Below are 25,756 nucleotides of genomic sequence, written 5' to 3' on the forward strand. Positions count from 1 at the left end.
GTCATCTGTGGCCAATGTGGGAGGAGCCTTCACCGATGCCCACCAATCCCGAGCCAAGGTGGTGCAGGTGGAGTCGAGGGATGGCAGCCTGTCAGCTGTGGACTCCGGAGTGTCTCCTTTTTCAGGAAGCCCTGCAGACCAGCTGACTCAGGACCATAACATACTTTTTCTTTGCAGTGGAGCAAATAACACATTTATTCCAAGTATTATAGAAGGGTTTTTAAGTGTTTCTGGGATTTTTAACATCACATTGAACTTCATATGAAGCAAACACTGGCGCTTCCTTTTGAAAAGGAGTTTTTGGCTTCAGTGGCCTTCAGCGAACAGCAGCTGGACAGGTAAAGGAGTCAAAGAGGGAGGACGACTTGCAGCAAAGAGCACCAGACTGGGACTCAAACCTGGACCAGCCGCTCTGGAGCTGTAGCCTCCACATGGGAGCTGAGCTCAACGCCGCCCCAACTGGCATTTCCTTTGTTGACTTTTCTGGTTATGTGTCAAACAAAGGCGATTTTTTTTTTTCTTTTTTGGTAATAATATGAGACTTTACTTAAAATTCACCCATCAGTTTTCAACATTTTATTTGGTCTTTGATGTCTTTTAACATCCACCATAGTCAAGGTTGGCTTTGCTTTAAAAGATTAATCAAGTTTAAACAACTTGTTTTTTTTTAGGTCCAGACACCTCTAAAGTGTTTCACCCACTAACCCGTCTAATTCTTCAACTCTGACGTCTTTATTACATGTACTTTTTAATCGCTGCATATGTAAAACAGGTATCAGACGGGGCTTTCAGCAAAGTTTCTACCATTAAGTGATGCAACAGGTCTCAGAGGAGGTACGATGAAACAATAATACATAGACTTTATTTTTCTGGTGTGTGGTTGTATAAAAAAAAAAAAAAAACTGAAATAGTTCAGACCAACTCTTCTATAGCATCTTTTCCAATCTTAATTACACACATAATTACATATAGAGGAATAAACTAGTATTTTTACTGGAACTTTGAGACTTGCTCCTGAAACAAATGTACTTTCCTCATAACTGGATTCTTTTAAAGGCAGGAGTTTGACTAAATTGCTTTATTGGTACTTTATAGGATAAAATCTGATTTTTTTTTCCCTCTGCTGACTTTCAGAACATTAGACCAAGCTAAGACAGACAAGGCAGCTATAAATGAAGCTATTGTTATTTGGATTACATGTTCAGATCCAGGATTATGCTCAGAGTCACAACTTTTTGCTGTAAAACACTTCTCCACAGGAAAACACAAGTTTATAGAAGCCTTTACAAATAAAGCTGCTGTTAAGTTTTTATTCTGATCTGAGAAGCTGTGACTAACATGTCCCCTTCAGGTGTAAGCTTCATGTGTCAGATGGAGTATTTTGGAGTCATTCATATGAGAGGAAGTCTGGTTTTCTAACTGGGACAAATGGGGAAGTGTTGCTCAGCCACAGGTGCAGCCAATCACCAGCCTGCTCAGGACCAAACAAATGGCGTCATTATTATTACTGCAACTGATGCCAGCTGCGTTTCTTTAGTCAAAATGTCTCTTTCACAGCCAGTTTAAGCCTTTTAAACAGCTTTTATAATGATGTAAGGTGCGGAATTAGGCGTAAATGTAAAGAAAAAGGCATTTTTAGAAGCGACTTTCTGTCAGAGATGTGAGCCTCCTCCTCCTCCTCTTCCTCCCCAGAGCTGCTTGGTTTACTGCTGAGGTGAAACTTGCTTGAAGGGATCTTGTTGATGGGAGGAGTAAGAAAAGAATCTGAGCCTGAAAAACACGTTTTGCAAACTTTCCACACCCACTCGGCTTTCCTGTCCTGCGCGGGGCGGGTTTGCGTGTTTTCCGCCAGACATTCCTGCAGCTGATCCGGATCCTCATCGGCTGGACTTTCTGCTTTCTCTGCGCGGAGAGACTCTGCCAGGCAGCCGGAGGATGGATGCAGCTCCGGGGAGCCGGCTGGAGAGGAGCAGCCACGCAGCCTTCATCCACCACGACGCGCTGTGTGTGTGGGGAGGATACCAGGTAAAAGCAACCTGTCCAGGTGGACTTACTGGGACAAACAAGCCAAGCAGTCCTGTGTTTACTGGGAGATATTTGGGAGGTTTAATCAAAATAACGTTTGTATCCTGAAAAATATTTGCGCATCTTCCACAACAATGCCATACAGTCTCAAAAATAGAGGTACAAGATAAGGACATTTCTGTACCTATAGGTACATTTTAAAGAAATGTTCTCTCAAAAGTACAATACTGGTCTTTAAGAGACCAGAAGCACACCTTCAGGGTACGAAAAAGGGTTCAAAGTGACATAAAGTACAAATTTGTACCATTTCGACCATAAGGGTACCTGCAGCATTGAAAAATGTAATGTTTATGGCTGTAATGTTACAAACTAGAGCAGAGTTGAGTGATGACAGTAGTACTACTTAACAGTCATTTACTACACCAGACAATGAAGGTCAGATGCTGCAAACTAAGTGTATGGCTGGTCAGTATTTAGAGTTTTTGAAGATTATTTCTAGATTAAAGATAAGATAATATTGCTAAGTGGAATGGACCAGGCCTGATGCTGGGGAAAACATAAAAAACATGACTTGATAAGGTGAGGTTGAACTTAATAAGGTACAAAAATAGACCAGAACTGAAGGGTATAGAAATGTCTCTCAAGAGTACACCCCCAGCGACAAGCATTTGTACCTTTTTAGGTACAAGCTGGTACCTCTATTTTTGAGTGTGTAAGTGTCTTTTTTTTTTTTTTTTTTTAAATTTTATTTATTTTTTAAAATGACTGTCATTAAAGGCATTTTTCAGTAAGTTGCAATCTTTAAACTGACAATACATAAATTAATCTAAATAAAACTCTCACCTTTTATCTGTAAACCTGAGTAATCTATCCATGTTTCAAAAAGAAAACCTCCAACTGGATCATGTTGCATTCAGGTGTTAAGTCCTAAATGCATTCACAATATAAAAGCTCATCAGTATAGGTGAAAACATGCCTCGTGTTTGCAGAAGATGATGGTACAAGAAGAATATCTGCCATGTTTTATCTTTTCCTCTCTAGGTTGTTGCCGGACAGGATGTCATGCTGCCCTGTGATGAGATATGGTTCTGCGATTTACACAGCGGGACGTGGTAAGATAAGTTTATCAGCTGGGATGAACTCTGGTGTCAGCAACTACTTCTTCAAAAATGTGACAAAACTATGCAGACTGTCCACAAAGGCATGAACAACAGAGAGAGAACTTGTTTTTAACACATGAGCCGTATATTGGATAGCAGTCTCTTGTGTGTAAAGCAGCTGTAGAAAGTGTGGTTTTTTTTGTTTTTTATTTATTTATTTTTTTTTAGCTATAATCAGACATCATCAGTCTACTTTTTACACATTTACCTTGCTCCGCTGACGTTTGTCCTTTGTGTTGCAGGGAGCGGAAGGAGATCACTGGAGATGTGCCTTCGGATTTATCAGGATTTTGTGGCTCTAATATTAACAGCACATTTTACGTCTTCGGAGGATGCGATTCGTCTGGATACTCAAACCAGGTGGGGTGTTGTAGACAAGCACATCATCACTTTCCTCCCTTAGAAATCAGTTTTATTTATTCAAAACATTTCCATCCATGAAACACAGGTTCTTCTGTGAAATGAGTGCAGCTGCTTAGAACATGTTTGGACTGAAGTTTCCAGTTAGATGAGAGAATGAAGCTGGAAAAGTGAATATTTACTTTATAGTGATCACTATGAGTAAAGTAAATCATTGATGCACCTTGTTAAAGAGAAAATTGTTGAGTGATGAGAAAAGTTCAGCCATTCTGGTGGCTTTGCTTGGTATCATGCTTTATTATGGTCCAACTGGAACATCTCAGCATCTACTTGCCTTTCATATAAATAAATCTACATGAATCATACAGTTAAATGTCAGTGATGTGCTCTGACTGTGCAAAAACTACTTTTGTTAACTAGTTTCTGATCCATGTTAAGCAGCATTTTAGCATCTGGAGGCTAAAAAGCTATAATCAAGCAGGTAATCATGGCATATATGCATCCTCCATCAGAACTGCTTGCTGGGTCTGAGTTTAGAGAACTGACACACACTTGCCTTTTTTTTTTGGTGCTTTTAATTATTTTAAACAAATTTTGGTGCAATTTGGTTTTCTTTTCATGCTTTCACATCCTCAACTGCTTTGAGGAATTGTGATCTCCTTTCAGACCCATTGCTTTGCACACGATGTCTCAGGAATGCATCTGGAGTCTGAACAGTTACCTGTACTCCAGGTTGGACTGTACTCTGTGTTTATGCAAAGGTCTCATTGACATTATAAAGTATTTTTGGACAATTTAACTCCACAACTTGAACCAGAATCACCCTAAAAAATGCTTCTCTAGACAAATTATCACCAATTTTCACATTAAGCAGAATTACTAATATTGATCTAATCTTTTATATTTGTAGTTTTAATCAAAACTTCTCCAAGTTTTCTGAAGGATAATTGTCTTTTTTTCCAGCATTGGCTTCTTTTTTAACTCATTTATGAGTTAAAACTCTATAATACCTGGCTATTTTAGGAGCATGTTTATGCAACATAACACTGGCCTGTAAGCCATGAAAGCATGGAACAGACTCCTTATTCAACGAGTGAGCCAGTATTGTTTGTTCACGTGACAGGCGGCATGCAAATTGTAAATGAACCACGTTTTCCTGGAAATGCATGAGAGATGGCACCCTGCAGTAAGCTTAATATCTCAGCCCAGATCAATGAAAACGTACAGAAATACGCAGAGTTGCAATCCATTGATTCATAATTTGCTATAAGATAAATAAATGACTTACAAGATGGAAAAAGTCAGGCAGTTATCCTCCAATCTAAACATGCACCACTGCTCTGGTTCTTTGTGTGTAACACGATCCTGCAGCAGAAGGAATGTGTGTCTTCCATCCTTTAGGGTTGGAATCTTCTAAACTTCTGCAAATAGTTTATTTTTAAAAAAAAAAAAAAAAAAAAAAAAGTGTGTGTGTAATATAATTGAATATATAAAAAAAAATAGGCAAGCCTATTTATGGAAAATTTTATTATATGTGTGTGTGTGTGTGTGTGTGTGTGTGTGTGTGTGTGTGTGTGTGTATGTATATGTGTGTGTGTGTGTGTGTATGTATATGTGTATGTATATGTGTGTGTATATATATATATATATATATATATATATATATATATATATATATATATATATATATATATATATATATATATATATATATATATATATATATCTATATATATATATATTACATACATATATGTATATATATATACATACATATATACATACATACATATATGTATATATATATATACATACATACATATATGTATATATATATATATACATACATACATATATGTATATATATATATATACACACACACATATATACATACATATATGTATATACACACACATATATACATACATATATGTATATATGTGTTTCTGTTCACCCAGAACCTGCTAGTACTTGTCCTTTTAGTAGGACAGATAAAAAATTGTGTTGTAGAGGCGTGTGGGACAAAAGCAACAAAACATCCTGCTGCTTTGCCTCTGCTCATCACTGTTGCAATTTGGGTTGAAATTATATTTTAAGTTTCAGTTTCCAAATGAAGTTTGTGTTGTAAGTTCTGATAAGGCATGTGTGTGCTTGTGCAGTTTTATCTCGCTCGTACCAGACTGTGGAAACGAGCGATTAACCAGCTTGATTGTCTGAGCTGATAGCTGTTTGAAATGTGCGATGTCCCTTCCAGAGATGGTTCAGAGCTGTAAACACACTTTTAATACAGTAAATTCCTGTGTTGGTGCTGAAAGGATGGGATTGTTTATAGACATAACTGTAGAAATGGATTAATTTTCCACGTCAGATATGTAAACATATGTTGTTAATCACTTATCACATGTAAGTTGCTTTGGATAACAGCGTCTTCTAAATGACTGTAGGATAGAATAAACACACTGCCGTTTTTATGTTTAATGTCAAATAAAAAGAGTAAAGTATATGACAGTCACTTTCAGTGTGAATTTGTATGTTTCTTGTAGATGTTTAAGGTTGATGTGTCTGAGCCATGCTGCTCCTGGAAGAGGGTGACCGACACCGAGGGAAAGACGCCGTCGCCGAGGAACAAACACTCCTGCTGGGTACACAGAGACAGGTCAGTGCCGTCTGTGGGAACGTCCGCTGCATCACGTACACAAGCTGCACATGGAGAATAGTCGGATCAGCTTATAAAAACTGCTGAACATGAGCGCTCCAGCTGCTCTTCACAAGCTGAAGTTCAGCTCCTTGTGCATCTTAATTACAACAGATTCTAAAACCTTGCATTCGTCCTGTTTGTCTCATTCTTGCAGACTGATCTACTTTGGTGGATATGGATGCAAAACCCTCGGGGACGTACAAAATGGGTCCTCCTCGAGCTTCGTTCTGGAAGAAATGTCCTGGGTAAATGCTAGACATGGAGGATTGTTTCAGTTTTCTGCCATCTGTTGCTGATGTACACATTTTGCCTCATAGACAACAATTGGAGACACTTTATTTCGGTGCTGGGGGTGGAACAATGAAGTTCATGTTTTTGACACGCACACCGTTACGTGGAGCATGCCGGAGACTCGGGTGAGTAAAGATGATGGTTTTGTGCTCATATATGATCTTTTATTTCTGTCACCCTGCTGTTTAGTTCTGTTTATGTTCTTAAGGAGTAGTTTTTAGGATTTGGCTCAACAACAGGGAAGGGTTTGCATTTTGTTTCCACACTGCAAGCTGGTTCAACCAGAGAGGGTCTGGACAACCAGCTGGTCTGCTGCCTTTTAGATTAGAAGCTGCATCTGAGCTGGAAGTCGGGGAAAGTCCAGTTTGATCCGAATGAAAATGCTTAAAATGTTTCAGCAGTGGTTTCAGTTTGAAGTAGATTTAAGGGCAGCTAGGCCTGGTGTTTTAACACAAGCGTGAAGTTTTAGTAAGTTGACTGGTTTTTCTTCCTGAACAAATGGATCTGGGTGGAAATGAATGTTTCGTCCAGTGAAAGAAAGTATAAAGACTGAAGTCATTGCAGTTTGTGTTCCAAATAACATGAAACATTTCGGTACATGATTTCCTGGTGTACTGGTCACACTGGGTGCACACAGATAATGATTTAGCAAATTTGGGGCCACATTTAGCACGTTTTCAGACCCCTCCACTGACTTTTATACAAACTAGTGACAAATAGTGACTTTTTCTGGTGGTGTTGGAGACTCTTGGTAAGTCCGCTCTCATGAGATGTGGGTACCACCACAGGCTCCTCCCCCTATCCAAAAATACTTATAAAAATCCAACCATCTGTTTAGTTTCTCCACCTTTTTTTAGATATTTATCAGCGTAGTTTTGGATACATGTTTTTGTGTGTGTGTGTGTTCCTTTTTTTTTTTTTTTTTTTTTAATGTCTGACCATTTATTTCAGTGAATTTAATTTCTTTTTTGCAGGGCCCAGCACCTGTTCCCAGAGACAGCCATGCCAGTGCTCTGCTGGGTAACAAAGGTTACATCACCGGTGGCGTGGTGAGTTCACTGCTCCTTTCTGAGCAGTTCTAAGTGGTGCGTACACCGTCATGCCCGAGATGCTTCAGTCGGTCCTGTCATTTGACTGTGCAGGGCTTCCTACACTGTGTTAAGTTTGGGTTAGGCCCTTTTCCTGTTTCAACATCCCTTTCCTGTTGTGCCATCATGCACGAGGTCGAATCCAGTGAAAAATGGTTTTCTTTAAAGTCATGGAAGACCTGGGCTGGCCTGCAGAGAGCCCTTATCTTTGCCTCCATCACCTCTGACATCTTTAAGATGAGCTGAAGCAAAAACTCATTCCCCAGCATCGGGAAGAGAGAGGGCTGGAGTGTGTTTATAGTGTCGCATTCTGTTCATGTTCAGCAGTTCTGTGGCTGACATGTTCAGGGATCCCTTCCCACACACACCCCTTATTTTCTACTGACTGGATGGATCCTTCATATTCTTGCGGTTCTGTAAAGACAGTCAAATTTAGACAAATTTCCTTTTGCAGGAAACGGCAGAGTTGGATATTTTCTGCTTGGACCTGGACACCTGGACATGGACTCAATTGTAAAACTAATTGCATCAAGTTTTTAAGATGTATAAATGTCCATAATCTCCAACATCTGCTTTCAGTGGTTTATCTATCCTTTTCTATTTTTCATCAGTGACATCTCCTCTTCTTGTGCACCTCTGGGGCGCTCAATGCACACCATGACGTCCATATCAGATCACACGTTCTTCATCTACGGCGGCTTCAGCACAGATGGAAACACTCTTAGTAAGTCAAAATAAAGAGGCTCCTTTTCCTGCAACAAATGTAAAGTCTAACTAATGTAGAAAAACTCTTTTTTTTTTTATTTTTTTATTTTTTTTTATTTCTGTAAGATGATGCCTGGCAGTTTAACACACAGAAGAGAGAGTGGGCCAAGATAACGCACCAACACAAAGACAAGCCAAGGTAACTGGTGTTTCTTTTGTTCTCATGCTTGTTTAATATCAGGACAGGTGTTTTGTCAGGTAGTTTTGTCCGAAACGTTTGTTGAATTGCCTTTTTTCCGTTGTAAAAACCTGATGAGATGACGTCTCATCATTGCGACCGTGTGCTTTCCATCAGAGTGTGTCACACGGCGTGCCTGGGAAACGACGGCGACGTTGTGGTCTTCGGGGGAAGCAGCAACCTCTGCATCCTTGTGGACTCGGTACGTACAGCGACCTGACAATAATCTTTCCATTAAACATGTTTGTTGTTGTTGTGCAGCAGCAGGCATGCGCAGGTGACTGCAGCTTTAGAGTTTATCCCTTTAAACGTACAACTAAACCTCATTACTACTCTGAGGTCATTAGAGTGAGCTAATTATAGCCCGCTGATTAAAACGGTTACATAATTCTTGCGCTTAAGTGGTTTAAGGACTCTGGGACGAGGCGCACCTGCACAACAGAGAAATTACTTCATACATCTGCTAAACAGAATGCTGTCAATCTGGTTTCTGATAATTTTTTTTTAAAGGATTTGATAAATCAGAGGAGTCGGACCTGGTGGTCCGGCGAGGTCGTCAGTAAATCTACATAAAAACTAAATTACATGGCGTTCCATCCAGCATGAGTTGAATTCTTTGTCCTGATCTTTAATTTTAATCTCAATAAATGGCAGAAAACAGGGAGATTTGTTGGTTTATCCCATCTAAAGTATAAAATTAGGATTAAAAGGGCCAAGCAGAGTGTGGTTCATGTTGACATAATTATATGTAAACAACCTTTTTATAAAGTAGACGATATTTAATCAATGCACATGTCTAATAATCATCATCCCCTTGTATTAGGTGGCTATTCTGAGGGCTCCATCCCAGCATCACTGCAAGGATGTTCTCATCTTCCAGACCCAGCCGTACTCTCTTTTCAGGTAAGACTCAACTATTCGCCTCAGAACAACTGAAATCGGCTGCAAACGCACACCGTGGCTTTGTGCCCGAGGAGTGCTGCTCCCTGTTGGCTCTGTGTGCTGGTCCATGCAGGGTTCAAGCTTATTGTATGTAGATCCAGATGAGCTGCCACACACTTGGATTAAAAGGGAGATTTATTCTGTCATTATGTTGAGAACCCTTAAAGAAAGATGAGCTGAGTTTTTTTAGACATGCTCAGCGTTTAGTGGGTCTGCAGTGTTGTCCTGAAAACCGGACAATCTAATCAGCAGGTGTCTGAAAAACTCAACAAACGACTTGATCCTGTAAAATTCTCCGTATGCAGAAAAGATCAACCTTGGTGATTTTAAACTGAATGTTCCTCGTCATGATAGTTGTAGACTGAACAGCAGCTATAAACCTCATGATGAACGTCACGTCAGACTTCATTATCCTATCGAAGAAGAAAAATGTTGCAATTCACTTTTTTTTAGTAGTTGAATAATAAACTCTTTACAATGTTTAATCATAATACCTTGATAATAACTAGTGCACCACTTCTTATTGGGAGCTGTACTTAAGAAACGGCTTCATGTGAAGTCTTAACAAGTATTTTTTTTAAAAATGCCTTTTTTATTTCTAAAGCACTTTAAAAACAACAGCTGACCAAAGTGCTGTACAGAAACAGCAAGTGAATAAAATCAGCATAAGAAAATAAAACAACAATAAAATGGTCAAATAAATACATTAGAAAAAAAGAACGGTGAAAAATATATACAACATGGATGACAACTGAGTCTTGCTCAAATGCCAAAGAATAAAAATGTGTTTTTAAACGACTTTTAAAAGCAGCGAGGGATTTATCCTGCCTAACCTGCAGAGGGAGGCTGGTCCAGGTTTTTGGAGCTGAAACTGAAAAGGCTCCTCTGGACAGTTAAAAAACATCTGGTCTGCTGATCTAAGAGCACGCTGTGGTGTGTCAGGATGCAGCCAGATAAGGAGGGGCGAGGCCGTCAAGACACTTAAAAACAAGAGAATCTTAAAATTGATACAAAACTAAACAGGAAGCCGGTGAAGGGACGCTAAAACCGGAGATATGTGCTCACGTTTTCTTTACCAGTTAAAAATCTTCTGTACCAGCTGTAGGCGAGACGGCGCGTTTAGTCTGATTCCAGTAAAAATGAAGGTACAGTAATCAATGCATTAAAGGTAGAGTATGTAAGATTTGCAAAATAAATTAACTAAAAAAATAACTACAATCATTAGTTGTTTTTTTTTTTTTTTAAAACATGTAGGTTCCAGTCTGTCCATATTTGATGCGTTATTAAATTACAAGTTTAATTAATGACAAAGACCCTTCTTAAATGTTTGCCTGCCAGTAAAAAAAAAAAAAAAAAAAGTGCTTTTTGTCATTAATTAAACTTGTAATTTAATAACGCATCAAATATGAACAGACTGGAACCTACATGTTTAAAAAAAAAAAAAACAAACTAATTATGATTGTAGTTATTTTATTAATTTATTTTGTAAATATTGAAAATCTTACATACTCCACCTTTAAAGGATCACAGTCTCCAGATGGTGTCGCGATGAAAAGTGATGAAAGCTTAAGTCTGGAGAGTCGCCTCGACTGAAAAAAGCAGGACTTAACTACAATATTTATGTTAAAGTCCAGCTTTAAACAGGGGTCCATTTTCACACCTAGATTTGTAACGCTAGCCTCCTCATATGATGCCAGATAAAATATCTGTATGCGTGCTTGCAGAATGTACTTAATGCTAAACTGTCAGCCATGGTTCATACACTTCTCAGTAAATGATTTTTCTACGGCATTTTAAGTCTTGTTTCTTACCAACACATCATCAAATAACATGCATGTCAATGTTGCTCAGTTAGTGTTGTGGTTCCTTTTATGAAGTGGGTATACTCAATTTTTCATCCTTGTTTTAAAAAAAAACAACAACAAAAACATAAAAAAGTAGCCCAGAAAAGACTGTTTCTGAAAAAGTGACATGTAAGACTAGTTTATATAGTTTAACTCAAAAATCCATCCGTATGTTTGGTTATTGTCACACACTTTCTGCTCTTCGGTTTCAGGGAGGAAGAGTTATGAAGTGACTGAACCGGTACTGGTACACAGACATGTATACATGTATCTTTACTATGTCTATGTTCAGGCTGAAGGTAACCCAGTTGATGGTTAACTGCACCAGTATAGCATACTGGTAACCTTACCAGAGCTGCTGGGAGACGTAGGAACATGTTAGTAACTGTAAAAGCAGCATCACAGGAGGGTTAGAAGTGGGTTTACTCTGTTTACCTACATATACCATGTACTGCACCACTGTGCTCAGTGCCGGTATTCCTGTGTTTTTCAATGTTTTCCTCCTCCAACACACGTGAATCATGTTAACGGAATTCAGTGTGGAAACATCCCAAATTTCCACGTTGTGAAATCTTTATTTGTGCTGCTGTCTAAGTTTTCAGGACATCAGAGGTCAGATTGCACTAAATTAGTGTAGATTGTGCCTGTTGTTGTTTTTGTGCTTTAAATTTTGTTTGTGCTGCTTCTGTTCTGGGAAGTTTCCAGGTCAAAAGGTCACCATTCAAACCTAAAAGTGTCAAATAAGTTTAATTTGAGCTGACTGTTTTTTTTTTTTGTTTTTTTTTTGTGTTGCCAAAATGTTATTTCTGCTGTTATGCTTTGAAAGAGAAGTTTTTGTTGACCTTTGCCCTCAAAACGTTTAATATCTTAGACGCTGCGGCACAAATGAAACTTTTTAGTGTCAAACATTTGACACTATTTTTGCCAGAGTTGGAGGACAGGAGGCCAACTTTTTCAGAGTATAATGCGATGTGTAGCCAGAGGGTGAAACATGGCAGAGACGGATGACTTTTTAAAAAAAAAAAATCTCTTAAAATAAACGATGCGTTTAATCGACAAATAAAAAGCCATCCTCAGATTTATTTCCCCCGGGCAAGATGTCTTCATTTTAATCCCAGTTATCATGTCTACAGGAGTTAATGATCTCAGACTTCAGCCGCCTTGTCTAAAATGATCTGATCAGCAGCTTTTTCATTTACGTTTCTTTATTTTACCTATGCCTTGTTTTTCCTGACAGCCCAACTTAAAAGCTCTTCTAGAGGCTGAAATGCAAACGCATGTGCTCGATTAGTTCACTGTTTTAAGACACACATGGGTCCATAGTTTGAAAATAGTTTTACTTTAGCTCAGTATCTTTTTATCTTTTAAAAATGTAGCACGTGAAATTTCACAATGGGGACTAAATGAAATGTTTTAAACGTGTAGCAACTACATATCACCGTTTTAAAGCCAAAACACACAGAGAACAAGCGCATGACCAGTTTCTGTCACAAATACAAATATTACCAGGAAACCTGGCAGGTTTATGCAAACGACGGCACATTGAGTAGAGGACTGTTCTAGATGAGCAGGTTTCATTAGACTGAAGACGTGTCGGTCATCATGGGGGGGAAACTGTTTATAAGCAGAAGTTGCATCTTCAGTCAGCATGTCTGCCCCCCCCCCCCCCTTTTTTTTTTTTTTTCCCTCTCCAGACTATGTGAAGATTTTATTGGAGGAAACCCGGAGCTGTTCAGGCAGCAGCTCAACTGGCTGCCATCGAAGCTACAGAACCAAGTCGACAAGCGGACGGCCTTCTTTGCAGCCAAAAGGCCGCTTCTTACAACATGAAGGACTGTTGTTATGGCAACAAGATTCTGAGCCAATCATTCAGTTTGGGTTCCTGAATATTTTCTTTGAATTATTAAAAAAAAAAAAAAAAAAAGGTGCTAATGTTTTATGATAATTTGTAAATAAAGTCTTTTTGTCATTTTAAACTGTTAACATTGTTTTACTCTATGTACTGATGTTTGTGCATTTTTGTTGAATAAAGCTGCTAACAATGTTTTAAATTTATTTCTTCAATTAAAAAGACAGCAGGAATGTAGAAAGTACAAGACAAAAATATTCCACATAGAAAACTATGATTTTTGACACCTAAATTTAGCTTTTTTTTTTTTTTTTTCTTTTGTATTTTCCCTCCTTATCAAACCCCTCATCGGTTTAATGGGGCTTATTTAAAAATAGTGGAATTGATTCACATCCGACATAAGTGGGAAAAATCAGGGAAGACTTTTTTCTTTAATGTGCATTTTTAATTTGCAAAAAGTGATGTAGAAGCTTGGTTTCTGTTGAATGCAGCTCCACATGACTGGAGGAAGACCTCCTAATGTCTATTTGGCAGGTTTGTTTTGATCGTCTCAGACAGGTCGGACGTAGTTTGCAGGGAGCATCCCCCGCTGTCCTGTACGCTGGTTGCATCCGAACACCCATCCCTCATCTATGGGCTCCACTTCTAAGACCAGATCGCCCTCCTGCAGAGAAACTTCATCTGCTTCTGCTGCTGTGTAGCTGTACAAGGCCTGGTAGCACTTCTGTAGGAGTGGAAACAAATGTCAGGTGTGTTGACACAAAATGCAACACAGAGCATGCAAAGGGTGTAACTGGTTTGTTGCCTCCACCAAGGACAGTAGCTGCTGTGTTTTAGCTGGCTTTTATGTTAGAAATTTCATGCTTAAGTACTAGATTTTTTTTTTTTTTTTACATTTCCCTGAGACTTCAGTTTTATAACCTGGAACTGAAATCACAATATTGGTGGTGATGAGTCACTTAGTGGAGATCTGCTCTTTCAGAGTGCTTCTCTAGTTTGCGCTGAATTTCCCTGATGGCAGAGCAGACATGTAAATGAATTTAGGCAGCAAATACGCCTGTACCTTGCAGGATTTAGATTAGATTCAACTTTGCATTGTACTCGTACATGTGTAATGACAATGAAACGCAGTTGGCATCTAACCAGAGTGCAATAAGCAACAAGTTCAAAGTATATATGTATGTACAAGTATTTTACAGCTGTGACATGGAGGGATTGTCACAGTATACTGATTTGAGTGCTATGAGCATTAAATACAGATGGGTATAGACTTTAAATATACATCCAGTGATTAAACAAATGATTTGGCTTCATTTGTCTGTCTGCATGCAATGCTTTTGTTGAAGAAAATATCTAAGACAGTTTTGCATGTTTTTTACTGAGAGGTTTTTGGTTTTTTGCTCAGACTTCTCATCAGACATGGTAACTTGCACATGTTGTAATAGCCTTACCCCTCCACCGGGGGGCGCTATAGCAGCAGGGCGCATCTGTCCAGCAGGCTGGCTGCATCTTTCAGAGTTTGGCGGTTCTTCTTCTTCAACATGCACACAAAACACACATGAAATAAACTTGCATGTTTTTAATCTGTTCATTATGAAAAGCTGGTGCTTAGAGTCGTACCTCTGTTTTCAGGTGGAGGAGCATCACTTCGAATCTTGCTCTTCTCAAATTCTTCATGGTACTTGATCTACAAGCAAGGTTTAGATCAACAAATGGGACATTTATTCTCACATTAAATGATTAAATCATAACAATCGTGAGGAAAATGGAGGAAATTATACTGGATGGAAATTGTTTACATGTTTACTTTTATTTCCATTTAAATTACATGGATTCAGGCCCGTGTACGTGTCTGAAAACGTGTATGTTGATCTTCAGAATATCTTAATGTTAATTCTCATAAATATTAGCCTACATGAAAGGAAAAGCGTACACATCTTTTATGCATTTCACCCTAGAATATTTTCTACCAGGGGACACAAAGAATGAAGAAAGCCTCATAAAAAATAAATGAGTGGGGATTCTCCAGTTAATAAAACGTGGATAGAAAGGAAACATGAGAGGCAGCCCCCTCTGTGTAATCCACAAACTTCATGGGAGTAAACAAAAAGGACTACGTGGGAAATGAAGCCAGTGGGGGGGAGAAAGAGACAGTTGCTGAATAACCAATGAATAAAAGGGAGAACCAATGGAAAAATAAGATTTCTGCCCTTTTGACATGCAGCTTATCACCCATCATTCCTTCCTGCAACTATTGCTCTCAGGAGAGTTTCTGTGTGTGTGTGTGTGTGTGTGTGTGTGTGTGTGTGTGTTTGGACACTACTCTGGTTGTGTCCACAGCTGAAACATTTTGACCATACATGGCAGCTGCTCGCATGGTGGACGAGGAGAAATGTCAGAAATTCGCCTCTCGCTCTCCAGGATCGCACTCTGACATCCTTTTCCGCTCAAGTCTGTTTTGTGTTTTTAAAACCTTCTGTATATCAGCCATCTTCCCCTCAACTGGTTCCTGTTATATCACCATGTTTTCCTGTCAACTATGGACGCTCGTGTGACGAAAGCAGACTTGTTGCTCGGACCACGGCCGACATCTGCTCATGGTTTTGTTCAGAAGAAGAAAAGTTCTGTTGATGGAAGCATATGACGGCGACGTCTGCTCTGCGCTTACGTTACTGATCTGGTCTTGTGTCTTCTTCAGTCTCTGCATCTCTGGAGTGTCGGCGACCACGCTGAAACCTTTCCCCTTGTTCTTTTCAAACTCCTCCTTGTAAAGAGCCTGCAGACACAACATATTCCCCAATATGAACCAAAACCACCGTTTGTTTAAAGGGAGGAAAAGTAACCTGGTATTACTTCGACCAAAAAAAAAAAAAGGTTTTATGAGATTTCTTGTGGCATTTACGGACACGTTGTCATAAATGGTAAACCAAGTCTAGCACTCAGTGCTTTAAACTCACCCAGTCGCACACACATTTAAACCCCATCGCAGGCAATGCAAGTTGCTTCAAATTTAATTTGGTTTGAGATTTATAAAAAGTATTTTCAAACCATATATTTAAACTAAAAACACAGTAATTAAAGATTAGAAACAAAGTGATGCTGCATCAAATGCCAATTTTAGTGACAATTATTTCAACCCTAAAAAAAGGAAATTTTATTTGGGATCCTCGACATTAAAGGTAAGATTTTCATTCATTTTCTAAACTGCTTAATCCATTTAAGGTCGCGTGGAAGCTGGAGCCTATCCCGGCTGTCTATGGGCGAAGGTAGCGTACACCCTGGACAGCTCGCCAGTCCATCGCAGGTAAGATTTTCAATATTTTCAAAATAAATTAACTAATAAAACAACTATAATCATAATTAGTTTTTTTTAAACATGTAAGTTCCAGTCTGTCCATATTTGATGTGTTATTAAATTACAAGTTTAATTAATGACAAATGACAAATTGCACTTTTTAAAAAATTTTTTTTTTTATGGGTTGGCAAACATTTAAGAAGGGTCTTTGTCATTAATTAAACTTGTAATTTAATAACACATCAAATATGGACAGACTGGAACCTACATGTTTAAAAAAAACTAATTATGATTGTAGTTGTTTTTTTAGTTAATTTGTTTTGAAAATATTGAAAATCTTACATACTCCACCTTTAAACTATGTGCACTTATTTGCAATATTTATCAGAGAACCAAAGTCTGCATTTAGCAAACCAGCTTCACAACAGCTGATCTGCTTTGGTCCAGAGTGCAAAAAGTCACAGTTCTCCAAAACCACAATTCTGGTTTCTTTCTCTGTTCCTGAGACGTCACATTGTTTAAACATGGAACGTCCTGTCAGTCACATGATGATGATACAACGCATCCTTCTCTGTCTGTTAACAGATGTTCAACAAACGGCGACATTTGTTGCTGATTTGGCCACAAGTTTTCTAAAGATGAAGCAAGAGCAAAGTGTTCAGTCTGCTGACTTTCATGCCAGAGTTCAACACTTCCCGCACCATGTTTTCAGGCTCGTCAGGTTCCTACATCCCTCTCTCCTGCAGACGGTTGATTAGAAGTTAAATAGAAATGAACGTAGCATGTTTTATTAGGGGAATGTGTTGACATGTCACAGTTCAGCAGTGTGGAGTAAAGAGTACTGGGGGGAAAACTAACATTGTGTGACAGATGACTTAAAACAACACCCAGCTCCGGTGCTCGACGCTCCCAATCCTGCAGGTTTTCTGTGTATCCTCAAAGATGAATGTGAAGCCGGAGTGTTGGAAAAGGGAAAACCTGCTTTAAGTTCTGCTGCACTCCTACCATTTTGTTAACCTGCAGCCATCTCACCGTGTGTGAATGTTACAGGTGGGGTTTTAGTTTGGATTTATTATTTTGCATTGCTGCTTCATTTTTTGTTCTGTCGTGTGCAGACATGATAACCACACAGGCTTGTGTGTCAGGTACCCTTAAAGTTGATGAAAACATGTTGAGTACAGTTTCCTCCCACATTGCAGGACCTGCAAAGAGACCGTTGCACAGACGTGCATTATGATGATGATGCTTTAATGATATATTGTGTAGCTTTAGTGGAGTGTGACAATGGACAAATAAAGTTTTCTGGTGAGACTGAACTTAATTTGCAAGAAAAAAATGAGAGAATCTGATCAGAGTTCATAGTTGATGGCTGCCATTAAAGATGCATTACGTATCTTTCTGACCTTAAAATTCCTTTCTGGACTTGTTTGACGGTAAAAGTTTATCATGTGCACGAAAAAATGTTGCCATGCCATTTATTGCCTCAAATGATTGCGATAGATGATAATATCGTGCTTACTGATGTCATTTTGAGCCTATTTTCAACTTAAATAACTCCATATTAATGCAACTGCACCATTTCAAAGATCAACATACTTTAATTTCTAAAGAACATTTAACTTGATGTGCAGACTAGTTTATGCTGATCCAGTCCCCAGTCTGCTGAAACAGATCAGAATTTCTCCTGCGGTTTTGGCAACGTGGTTATCTGGAACATCTGGTCTCTCAGCACCATTAATACAGTTACATAGTCTATGGTAAGCTCACATACGGGGACGTGTTTGGACTGGACTAGAGGTGAAATGGTGAAAGTGAATGTCTTTGATCGCCTTCAGTAAGTCATGCGATTGTAAAGTTGTGGAATTGCTGTTTGTAACATTTATATTCATCCAGACAGTTTCTTTTTCCCCCCAGCAGGGATAAAACTGTAGTTTGTGTGTTTTAAGTGCAGATGGAAGCTTGTTGTTTTGCTGTGTTTTAGTTAATATTGTCTTAAATGCAGTTCTCGGAGTAAGCGAGAGAAAATAAAGACAAATGAAAATTATTGCGTCTGACAAACTTATTGCGAACATTTTTTTTCTTATGGTGCGATTAATTCCCTTATAGCTTATTGCGACAGGCCTGCATGTGCATTTCTGAAGCCGCTGCTGCCCTGCAGCATTTTGAGGCTGAGAAACCCCACGATGCAACTTGCAGAGTTTTATTTAATGTTGGTCAGCAGTGATAAATCAAGCAGAACCTTAAAGTGGAACTATTCTGTGCATTTCAGGCTAATTTATTTTTATGTCTGAGACCAGAAGGGCTGGGATTGATGGAGTTATTGTCACAAATGGCTTTATTTACTTCAGACCGACCCTCTCCGTAGGCTGTCAGATCAGCCTGCAGGCAAAACGAGTGGATTGAGACTCTTCCGCATTAAGCCCCGCCTCCCGCCACTGCACTACATCGGGAGCGCGCACCGCACCTGCTTTCACCGTCATTGTAACATCTCATAAACAGAAGGATTAGGCTCATATGAACTCAATAAAATAACAGAATACAATGTCAACACATAGCATCCAGCCCTACATGTTGGAACCTGAATCAGAGCCTGAAAACGAAGTGGAAAACAGCAACCCACAGCAACGAATGCAGCAGGATGTCTCTCTTTGGTAAACTCACCAGCCATCGTTGGAAATAACTTTATCCCACGTTTTCCACCCGCCTGATGTATTTGTACATGTCCTTGTTAACCAGTAGAAGGTAACCAATCACCGAACCTGATCCCCCGGGACGTCACAAGGATTTCCACGTAGAAAAAAAACTCTCTAAAACGACGCGTTTTTCGTCGCCATGGAAACTGAACAGAGAGCGTGCTGGAACTGAAACTCAAACTCAAACATGTGTTTAGGTGATAAAAAACACATGTCTGATGAGGATTCAACACTGTAATGCTGTAGAAAGCTCAGAAAACTCCAAATACCAGAATAGCACCCCTTTAAACTTTAACGTCACGTATAAAGAGACAGTATTTCCTCAAGCTCCCGCTGCCATGAGGATGTCATGCAGTCAAAGCTTAGAAACGGGTCAAGGTTAAGTCTGAAACTTCCATTCCATTCTAAATGCAGAGAGAAGCTTGAATTGTTACTAAACTGCAACGGACCAGTGTGAGGCTGAGCAGTCTGAAATAAACCAGATGAACATCAACGTTCTGGTTGTCGTCCTCGTGGACATCCTGCCTGCATTCAGGAAACTGCCGTTCAAATTATTCTGTCTTCACTTCAGGTTAATCCGTCTAAAAGAGCATTTTATAGGCAAGGCAAGTTTGTTTGTAAAGCACCTTTCATGTACAAGACAATTCAAAGTGCCTCACATGAAACATTAAAAGCATGACAGGAAAAGAAAATACAAACAAAATCAGAATAAAATCATAAATTAAAATAAAATGTTAAATGTGTTAAAATAATGTGTTAAAATGTCCACATCTACATGACAAGGTTGGCTCTTTCATACTTGGTGTGAATTACAAATTCATGTTTTCACTTAAGAAGCAACTCGCCACAGTTCCTCGTATGTTTGGGTCTTTGGGAAGCATATATTGGCTGCATTAAACAAAGCCAGAATGTTTATTTGAAAGTGAATCTGAGCCTTCACACACACACACACACACACCAGTGAGTCACGTTCCTGCTATGAGGAGCATGCTGCTCCAGTGAGCGAGCCGAGACTTTTATGGTTCTAAACAAAACGTGTTGGCTGGATGGGACGAGAGGAGAGTTTGAGAGAAGAGGAAATGGTTTTTGGTGTAAATTCAATCATCACCTTGTAATGGTCACATGACATGATGACGCGGTCATGTTGCAGGGTTGTTTAGATTCATTTTAACCAAAAATGGAGCCCCGCATGGGCTTCACTGTTTGTGTTGTTCCAGCTGGTGTGAAGAGTTTGATCTGATTATATCTTTGCCTGTGACCACACTTATGTTATTACTGGGTGGGCAGATTTATCCAAACCTAACGTGTAATTTTGCAGGTTGACGCATTAATTTTCTGAGAAAAAAAGACTACAGTGATGGATTGCAGAGATAAACAGAGGCACGAAGAAGCAGTGCATGTGGAATATATACATAAATATGTCAGACGTGGTCGTCTCAAAAGCAAGAACGCATGAAACCAAAGCCAAATATGGATATTTGCAGTACCAATCCAGAACCACCTTGCTTACGTAAACTAATAAGACAAAAGTAAATATTTGAATCAATTTACACAAATATTCAGACCCTTTGCTTTGACCTTTTCCCTGTTGTTCAGATGCTTTTATGACTTAACTGGAGTCCATTTGTACTTAATAGAATTCAGTGGACAGAATTGGAAACACAAATAGCCACGGATGTCAGAGTGAAAAACATGCCTCAGTGTTTTAAAGAACTGCGTTCAGACACAGATATGAGGAGGATGTTATATTTTTGCAGCTTTTAAACGGCTAAATGTATAGCTGCTGCTTCGTTTGGACAGGTTGCCAATAAGCCAACAGTCTCTGTAAATGCTGCGTTCTGCTGTACAGATGACAACCATCGCTGTTGTGTGCAACCAGACAGAAGCCATTCCACGTTAAAAAGCACACAGAGACCTGTGGGGGGGTTTGTGAAAGGAACTTGATTGGGAGGAAATCTCCTTTGATAGAACAAAGACTGAACTATTAAGCCATAATCTCCAAAAGCATGCGGTTAGATGAATAAATATCATCATCATCCCTGCTGTCAAGCATGGGGATGTATAAACACCTAAATATATAAGTAATGTATAAATATGCAAAACAAGTCCAATAAGTTGAATTATACATTAAATAAAATTGAAAAGTAATGGATATAACCATTAAATATCTCTTAAATGTTTGAATGTAATTTAAAAATAAATTGATCATTATATATCTTTAAAAGATTATACATTTGTATAAATTGTGTATATATATATATATATATATATATATATATATATATATATATGCATGTGTATATATATATATATATATATGCATGTGTATATATATATATATATATATATATATAACTATATTTTTGTCTATAAAACATATACAATTAAAATATTAAATGAAAATAAATGACATTATTTTTAAAATGATAGTAATGTGTAACCATGTCAAAATTTGAACTTATTTTTCTCCAGAAACATCAGGATGTTCATCTTGTTTTCTGAAAGAATAAATCTTATTTTGTTGGTTAAAATGTGGCATGAAGCTCTGATCACACTGTGAAGGCCTTAAATCTGTATGGAAGGGAAAAACCCACTTCATCAGATCTGGTGTTTGGTCTGAAATGATTCGTTGTAGAAACACAACCATGGCATAAACAGACGCTTCTTTTATTGGGAGACTGAATACCTGATGAACACGGGGAGGAAAATTGATGAAATTTTTATTATTTTTTTAATTTAATATTCCTTCCAGCTTTTTCCAGTCATACAAATCAATATATTTTGGTTTTGTTTTCGTGTTCTTGAGCTTTTGTTAGGATTAAACATTCGCAAAGCCCGTCTGGCTAAAACAACATTAGAAAATTCCAGTTTTTTCAACTAGTTGCTTTAAAGTAGATTTCTGGAAGATTTGGGATGATGCCATGCGTATAATCGGGTCGACATCTTTGCAGAAGTCATCTTAAGTCTTCCAAAAATGCAGCCTTACAAGGATATATGTAACTCTTCTCTGCTTTTTGGAGGAGAGAAAAAAAACCAAAGCTAAATGTTGAGTGAAAGGAAAAACCTTAAAGATAAACAGCCAAACAATCTGTATAATTTTGCGTGACTTGGTGGATTTATCCTTTTGAACAGGTTAGTTTGCTGGCAGGAACAGTGTGATTGGATTAGAGCTTAAGAACGCTGAATACAGAGCAGAGAGGGGTGGAGCAGAGCAGCTCTGTGTGTTCAGAGAGATGATGCTCTTCTTCTTTCAGTGTTAAAAATGTTTTCAAAGCTGGTGTCGCATAAGATAAAAAATCCCCCGTTTAGACCATGAACCTCTGATTTGTTCATGTTGTGAATCATCTCAACTTCGAGCGTTCGCCATCTTTAATCGATAGGAATCCACTTGTGATGAGCTCAGGACCAAGCGGTACATCCTCATCACCTGCTCTGGGGAGCAGAGAGGTGAATGAAAGAGACTAATACAACGTGGCACATTCACCGAGCCCTGATGAGAAAATGAGATCAGGAAACGAGTCTCTGTCAGCGAGAATAAAACCGGACTAAGCAGGAGATAACGGCAGAACTGAGTCCTGATCTCACCTGGCTGTTGAGCATGCTCTGTTGTTTGAGGCGTAGGTTCTCTGGGGTGTCGGTGACGATGGTGAAGGAGGTTTTGGGGTAATGCCTGAAAGTAGAAAAGAGGGAATCCCATTTATTAACAATTGTGTCCTTTTCTTGTTTAGCATTTTCTTGCAACCAGATTTGGATCTTCTGCAGTCTTCTACCACAGTCAGAAATCGTTATTTGCTGCATAAATACTCGGCGCGGGAAAATCGAATTGAAAAATCCTGATTTTTTTGCTTTCACAATTTTAAAATAGTTTTTTTGTAAAAAAAAATTCTTTTTTTTCTCCAAATAAATAAAAATAACACATTTTTTTGGTCATTTTTATTGTTTTTATTTTATTTACTTGTCTTATTGGGCGTTATAGCAGCAAAATGATGGTCTGGCGACTGTGTTGTTTTTCCTCATCGAAATAAAAAAAAAAGATGAGGGAAAAAAAAGTTAGACATTTTTTTTTTTGTTTTTAATCCACAAAAATCAGCAATATTGAAGAATTGTGAGAATCGCAATTGAAATAGAATTGGCACCCAAAAAATTGGAATTGAATCAAGACAAAAGCATATCGTCACAGCCCTGATAAATACATAGATTTATCGCTCAAACATGAACTTGTTGTGCTATTCTCACCGTAAAGCTTCCAGCAGCAACAGCACATCTTGAATCCATGTGTTTTTAAATTCAATCTTGCAATTAATGACAAAAATATGCCTATTTAAAAAGTTAAGTTAAACAATTATGTCTTTGAGTTTCAGATAACAGCTTTTTTTTTTTTTACTTGAACTGCCATAATATTCCATAAATAAATTATTTTTTTAATGTTTCACTTCAAGGTTTTCCAACTCTGAGCCCAACCTGATGAGACATTTAACACTTCAACATATCAACTCTATAAGCTACAAACGCTACATTCACAAACCTGATGAATGTTCACTCTTAGTGTTTACTGCTGGAAAATGAACAATTAGAAACACAGCAGTGAACATCATCTGAGCTGTGCTTTCATGTTGAGGCAGGTGCATAATGCTGGAGGTTCTGATGAAGACATCTAATTTAAATAATTAAAACCTTATTCAGGACAACCTTGTTAAAATATGTCAACATTAAATTTGATAACACAGATGCAGAAACATTGAGGTATAAACAAGTGTTTAAATGTTGAGGTTACATTCAGAGATGGCAGGACTCACATGACCTCTGTCTGTTCACGCTTCCTGTTTTACTACTTCCACTCCTGCTTTAACGTCTCATTTCCATGCTGTAGTGATCAAGCTTGTGTGTTTTAACAATGACTCTGACTCTCAATGATTTTAGAATAACTCCAAATAGGTTAAGAAGTAACCGGATGTCATCCTGCTGTTTAAAGTCATGTTTTCCGTCAGAGTGATGTGTGGTGTAAACACTCACATACTGCAGTAAGGTTTCTTCTCAAAGCCTTTGTAGTTTGTCATGCTCAGGGCCATCTTGCAAACCTCGCAGCTGAAGCAACCTTTGTGCCAATACTGCAGGAAAAAACGACTGATATAAACACCACAGATGTTCTGCTGATTTGGTTTTTTTTTTACATCTCTGAACTGATTGAGTGTCCAAAATAAAGTGTGCTTAAACCTGAACACCATGTATGGATGTCGTCCTGCCTCAGCAGTAGCTCTTGCATAATCTTTTCTTAAAAAAACATGTCTGTTCGGCACATCAGCTTCACAGAATGTCTGTGCTGTTTGGAAATGGGAGTATTTACAACAAGACAGTGCAAAAGTCAAAATCCCTTACTATCTTTTAACGTGGCCTTGAGCATTACTCGTTCAGGCTTTCTAAATATCTTTCAAATGTATCTTTTGGACATCAGCTGCCTTTTCCTGAAGCCATTGAATAATAATTAAAGAATCTGTCAAAAAGAGAACGAAGCACCTAAATAACAGGTGATTATGACAGATTTTATGTGGTATCTTCAGGGACTTTGTTACGAGCAGCGTCACACAAAGACACACAACTTGTCCTCGTTTATTTAGGTGCATTTCTAAAAACTGCCAAAGTTATCACAGTCTAGATAGTTTTACATCAAATGGTGAAAAGATGGTAGAAATCTAAAAGGGTTCAGACTGTGTTGAAGAATAGAAGTGCTCACACCAAATGTTGACTTTTATGCTTGTTAGAATTATTAAAACTACTATATGCCCATACTGTATTTCTTATGTTTGCACGTTTCAACAAACTCCTGCACTTTTTGCACAGTACTTACATAGAAATGTGTGTGTATTATCTGAATAAGGATCTGCAACTGATCATGGAATAATCTTGTGCCCTATTAAATGGTGTTATGAATTTCTTAGAAAACGCCAGAAATGTAATAAAACAAAACAAACCAACAAGCAAAAAGCTATAGTAGTTGCTTTGCCAAAAATGTGTCCTCATACTGAATGAAATGATGCTTTTTCATTATCTGATTAACATTGTCAGTTTGCATCTAAACAAGAAGCCACTGACTCTTGCATAACTCCTGGAATCCCCCCTCTATTTTTTTCCTACAAGTTTTGTAGCCAAAGTTTATGGTTTTTCTTCTCATTATCTCATCATTCCGAGTGTGTTTGTGTGTAAATGTCCTGGTTTGAGTACAAAATACAGTCATCACAATTTATATGTATGCATGGCAAAAAAGATTAAATCACATTAGATATTTAAAAAAAAGATTAAATAATGTTTTGTTCAAACTTGGCTAATATTGTTAGATATGCATCACCTTACCTTATCAAGGCAGTTTATCTTCTCTGTTGGGTAAACTGGTTTATTGCATCTCCCACAGGGTGGATTCATGGTGGCTCAGAAAGTTTTCACACCAAAAGATGCCAAGAGTCCAGGAAAAAAGTGTAAAGTGTGAGCTGGGATGAGTTGCAGGGAAACCAAACGTCCTCCTGTTCCCATGTAGGCTTTAGATGGAGCATCGAGGCGAGGAGGAGTTAAGTT

The 25,756-nt window shown here is 38.3% G+C and overlaps 2 protein-coding genes across 3 annotated transcripts; one reads left to right on the plus strand and one right to left on the minus strand.

Annotated features, from left to right (window-relative positions):
* Positions 1 to 1,935: 1,935 nt before the first annotated feature.
* Positions 1,936 to 13,182, plus strand: LOC306771845 (kelch domain-containing protein 1-like; the record flags this gene model as incomplete). The annotated part of the gene is made up of 13 exons (XM_079261167.1): positions 1,936 to 2,025; positions 3,067 to 3,137; positions 3,428 to 3,545; positions 6,090 to 6,202; positions 6,399 to 6,489; positions 6,562 to 6,660; positions 7,510 to 7,584; positions 8,078 to 8,136; positions 8,235 to 8,347; positions 8,455 to 8,527; positions 8,684 to 8,768; positions 9,390 to 9,469; positions 13,047 to 13,182. The coding sequence occupies 13 exons, from the start codon at positions 1,936 to 1,938 to the stop codon at positions 13,180 to 13,182; spliced, it is 1,203 nt and encodes a 400-aa protein (XP_079117293.1).
* A 435-nt stretch (positions 13,183 to 13,617) lies between these two features.
* On the minus strand, positions 13,618 to 25,696 carry LOC306771277 (LIM and SH3 domain protein 1-like). 2 transcript variants are annotated; one of them, XM_079260416.1, is made up of 7 exons: positions 25,538 to 25,696; positions 24,203 to 24,297; positions 22,775 to 22,859; positions 15,870 to 15,977; positions 14,822 to 14,888; positions 14,653 to 14,732; positions 13,618 to 13,925 (listed from the first exon to the last, which is right to left on the minus strand). In XM_079260416.1, exons 1-7 carry the CDS (start codon positions 25,604 to 25,606, stop codon positions 13,752 to 13,754), a joined length of 678 nt encoding a protein of 225 aa, XP_079116542.1. In that variant the 5' UTR covers positions 25,607 to 25,696; the 3' UTR covers positions 13,618 to 13,751. The 2 variants fall into 2 exon arrangements, with proteins under 2 accessions (XP_079116542.1, XP_079116541.1); XM_079260415.1 differs by having other exon boundaries at positions 14,653 to 14,735.
* Positions 25,697 to 25,756: the final 60 nt, after the last annotated feature.

The sequence above is a fragment of the Telmatherina bonti genome (assembly GCF_933228915.1).
Source record: "Telmatherina bonti genome assembly, chromosome: 21".
Lineage (NCBI taxonomy): Eukaryota > Metazoa > Chordata > Actinopteri > Atheriniformes > Telmatherinidae > Telmatherina > Telmatherina bonti.

What these genes read in the sequence shown, in the direction of transcription:
- LOC306771277 (XM_079260415.1), bottom strand. Translation starts at nt 25,606, where the DNA reads ATGAATCCACCCTGTGGGAGATGCAATAAACCAGTTTACCCAACAGAG. An exon ending in AGATAAACTGCCTTGATAAG is followed by an intron (nt 24,298 to 25,537) that starts GTAAGGTGATGC and finishes TTTTTCCTGCAG; the next exon opens with TATTGGCACAAAGGTTGCTT. An exon ending in AGAGCATGCTCAACAGCCAG is followed by an intron (nt 15,978 to 22,774) that starts GTGAGATCAGGA and finishes TTGTGTCTGCAG; the next exon opens with GCTCTTTACAAGGAGGAGTT.